Source organism: Leiobunum rupestre, chromosome 1 (assembly GCF_980474605.1).
Source record: "Leiobunum rupestre chromosome 1, qqLeiRupe1.1.hap1, whole genome shotgun sequence".
Lineage (NCBI taxonomy): Eukaryota > Metazoa > Arthropoda > Arachnida > Opiliones > Sclerosomatidae > Leiobunum > Leiobunum rupestre.
The window spans coordinates 49,926,748-49,930,196 of NC_143384.1; the positions used below are offsets into that span (position 1 = coordinate 49,926,748).

At 34.3% G+C, this 3,449-nt stretch overlaps 1 protein-coding gene across 1 annotated transcript; it reads left to right on the forward strand.

Annotated features, from left to right (window-relative positions):
- Window positions 1-2,130: 2,130 nt before the first annotated feature.
- On the forward strand, window positions 2,131-2,917 carry LOC149963170 (uncharacterized). The gene is made up of 5 exons (XM_090164863.1): window positions 2,131-2,190; window positions 2,266-2,425; window positions 2,487-2,585; window positions 2,645-2,817; window positions 2,872-2,917. Exons 2-5 carry the CDS (start codon window positions 2,297-2,299, stop codon window positions 2,915-2,917), a joined length of 447 nt encoding a protein of 148 aa, XP_090020989.1. The 5' UTR covers window positions 2,131-2,190; window positions 2,266-2,296.
- Window positions 2,918-3,449: the final 532 nt, after the last annotated feature.

A 3,449-nucleotide genomic window follows, 5' to 3' on the forward strand; every position in this document is an offset into this window, starting at 1 on the left:
TTCAACAAAATCGGTGATTATCACCTCGGGTAGTCTAATCGTTAGTAAATCTGCACGAAAACGTTTTTTGTAGAGTTCTTTGAAAGCTCTGAAGATGTAAATACTTACCTAATGTTAAAAATCTAAAAACCTAGACAAGCGATCTTGATTTAAAAAAATTGACATTTTATACCAACATCAGATTCTTCTGGAATAGCAGTAGTACTGCATAGTACTTAGCTTTATCAGGGTTCGTACGGGGATTATTTTTAATGGGGGGCTGGGGAACAAATAAACCAACCAAACGGGTTGAAGTTTGAACAAGAAGTGATAATTGATTTTATAACAATCGAACAAATATAGTGCTATCGAGAGGTTGACAGGTTAAATCTCTTTCCCTTGATCTAAATCGCGATGATCCTTGACTTTTCGGGTCTCAACAATCTCTTAAATGGTTTGAATCTGAATTAATTATTTATCTTATGCTGAATTCTAGAACCATTATTTCGCTATTAATACGAATAATGTACAAGGTGGTCCATCATGTTCATTGTTCCTATTAATGTAAAAGGAAGCTTTGGTCATTTTAATTATATAAATACAAAATAAATTTTCATTTGATCAGTAAAAACCATCATCTTTAATAATTTATATCGTTTAATTAACCTTTTTTTGACATCCACACATCGGTGTCGACCCAAGGCCTTAGACATCAGCACACAATAACTGATTAACCAGGGCGAGATATGTGTAACGGCCACGCCCACGGGGGTTTAATTAACCTTTATTTCCAGCTTAAATTGCGCTAATATAACCTACAATAACAACAGCCTAATGCAGATAATATTTTACTAACATTAAATATAAGAATAAAGGGTAAACAGTATTGAAAGCGTTTGAACTTGCGAATGATAACGATATTGTCATTTCAGATATGTCGGTAGTGCTTCCAACTGCTAATTTATCTGAATAGTCCTGGTTTTTTTCATCGATTTCCTAATCGGATGAACCCTCTTTTTTAAACATGCGCGGATAACAGTTGGTCCGATGTCACTTATCCAAATAAAAATATCCGATTAAACCTATATCAGGTTTACTTAACCGCCTTTACAATCTTATTTTTTTATCCGAGCAATCATATAAGAACATTACGTAATCTTCAACAAGGATATTTCTTTGACAAAAAATATTGCTTCCGACTAAAAAAGTATATAAATACTCGTTTATTACAGCAAGCTAGTCGAGTTTATTATGAATTTGACAAATGCTTTTCAAATGGCAAGTGTAATTTCTGCCGGTGAGGAAACGTTAAAAAGAAGCGAAGTGTGCAATTATTTTTATATTTATTGTGTTGTACAAAGCGATGGATCAATTAAGGAATTTGCTAAATGCATTCATTTCGATAAGTAAGTCAACTTTCAATACTTATTTATATGGCTTCAAGATTTTTTCAATTAGGTTGGCGATAATAATTAAAGATTTAGGGATAGTCATTTTCAAAGTACAAAATCCAATCGAAGTACGGGAAATATGAATTACCATTTAAGAAACAAACATCCAGACTTATTTGATTTTCAGTCGTCGAAAACCCAAGATATTAGTAAGTAAGCCGGTATACGTAATTACATATTAGCATAAATATATAGAATATTGTAGATCGAAATATCCATGTCCCTATATTGCTAATGATATAGTTCGGAGCGTAATACGTCGTATAATAATTGGACAAACGGTTAAAAATAAATAAACTTCAGTACTCGGTGTTATTTGTACATTGTTAGCCCTTAATACTTCATCGGTTTGTGATAGATAATGGGCCTAATTTTAAAGTTCCTTTTTATTAAGAATGGCCGGTACAAGTGTTAAAAGTGGAAGCCAATCATGATACTGACGAGGAGACTACCCGAGGTGATAATCACCGTTTTTGTTGAAACTAGGTGGGTATGTAGACCTTATGGTAACATGAAATTTCACCAAGGGAAAAGTTGCAACGGGCATTAGTTTTGCCATGGCAACCGAAAATGTTTTTGACATGGCAAAACTAATGCCCGTTGCAACTTTTCCCTTGGTGAAATTTTATGTTACCATAAGGTCTACATACCCACCAAGTTTCAACCAAATCACCTCGGGTAGTCTTCTCGTGAGTATGACCTCGGCGTATGGAAAGAAAATCAGACAACTGGCATAAGCGTTGGCGCGGCCGTTGCCAAGGTACTATTTTATCTTTCTCTCATTTCAAATATAGATATTTCGTAATTATTTAACTTCAATGAATCTTTATATTAGAAGGACAGCGTTAGCGGTGCGATTATCTCATATGAAAGAGGAAACATTTATGGAGCTTAACGCTGTCTACCGTCTCCCTGAGCTCAAGTTAATCTTGGATGTTAAAACCAGGTGGAACTCAACATATGCAATGATAAAGAGAGCAAAGCTGCTTCAACCTGTAAGGCATAAACGAGAGTAACGATTTTTAAATGCTGAGTGTCTCTTATTTTGGTTTTAAGTCATTGGATGCCATGATTGGTACGGACAAAGACTTTGAAAGGTTTCGACTTTCCGACGAAGAATGGCTCCTCATAGATTCGTTAGAAAACGTCCTCAAGGTAAAATGTATTTAAAGAACCAATTGAAAAATAATAACGATAAATTAAGTCAATTTAAGGATTTTGATTTTGCCTCCAACCGTATATCCCAAGCGAAATATCCCACCGCGTCTTTAACTATGCCCATGTACAAATGGCTTATGGACAAATTAGAAATGTCTTTGAAAGACCAAGTTTTCCCCTTAAGAGACGTTTGCGCCAAGGCCTTGGATAAAATATCCGAATACGTTAAGTACTCGGATCAAACCTTAAAATAACTAGTTTTCACTTAAATTGATTTTTTTAGCTATGAACCCGACACTAAAACTGTTATGGATGAAAGATCATTTTAATAAAAGCATCTGTAGGAAAGTTTAAAATGCTGTCGTCACCGTTTTTACAACAACTTACAAAGATGACCAAACCCCAGACATTGCTGAAAATGCACTACCCTCAACGTCGGATAATGTGGACATTTTAGCTCTGTATCCAAAAGAGGGAAGAAGTGGCAGAAGGTAGCTGAGATACTTCAGTACTTGAAAGCTGACGTTGCACCTAGAGGTCGGGGATGGTTAACTTTTATTCAATAGATAAAGCTCTCAAAATTATTCGTAAAATGTTTTGATCAAGTAATTTATATTTCTGTATTATCCGATTAATTTTTTCGATAAATTTATAAAATTAATCGGAAAAAAGACCTTTTTTTCGATAAAAAGCATAAATTTTACGAATAATACAGTTTTTTAACCATTTTCCGAAATATTATCCGGTAAATTTCTTTGTTTAAATTTTTTCCCAAAAAAAATCAATTTAATCATGGATAATGATTAACCGTTACCGACCTCTAGTTGCACCCCCGCATGCTGATATCTTACAGTGGTGGAA

Excerpts from the sequence above, each read along its gene's own strand:
- LOC149963170 (XM_090164863.1), top strand. The coding sequence starts at position 2,297 with ATGAAAGAGGAAACATTTATGGAGCTTAACGCTGTCTACCGTCTCCCT. Across the intron at positions 2,586-2,644 it reads CGTTAGAAAACGTCCTCAAG|GATTTTGATTTTGCCTCCAA; the intron begins GTAAAATGTATT and ends AGTCAATTTAAG. Across the intron at positions 2,818-2,871 it reads AAAATATCCGAATACGTTAA|CTATGAACCCGACACTAAAA; the intron begins GTACTCGGATCA and ends TGATTTTTTTAG.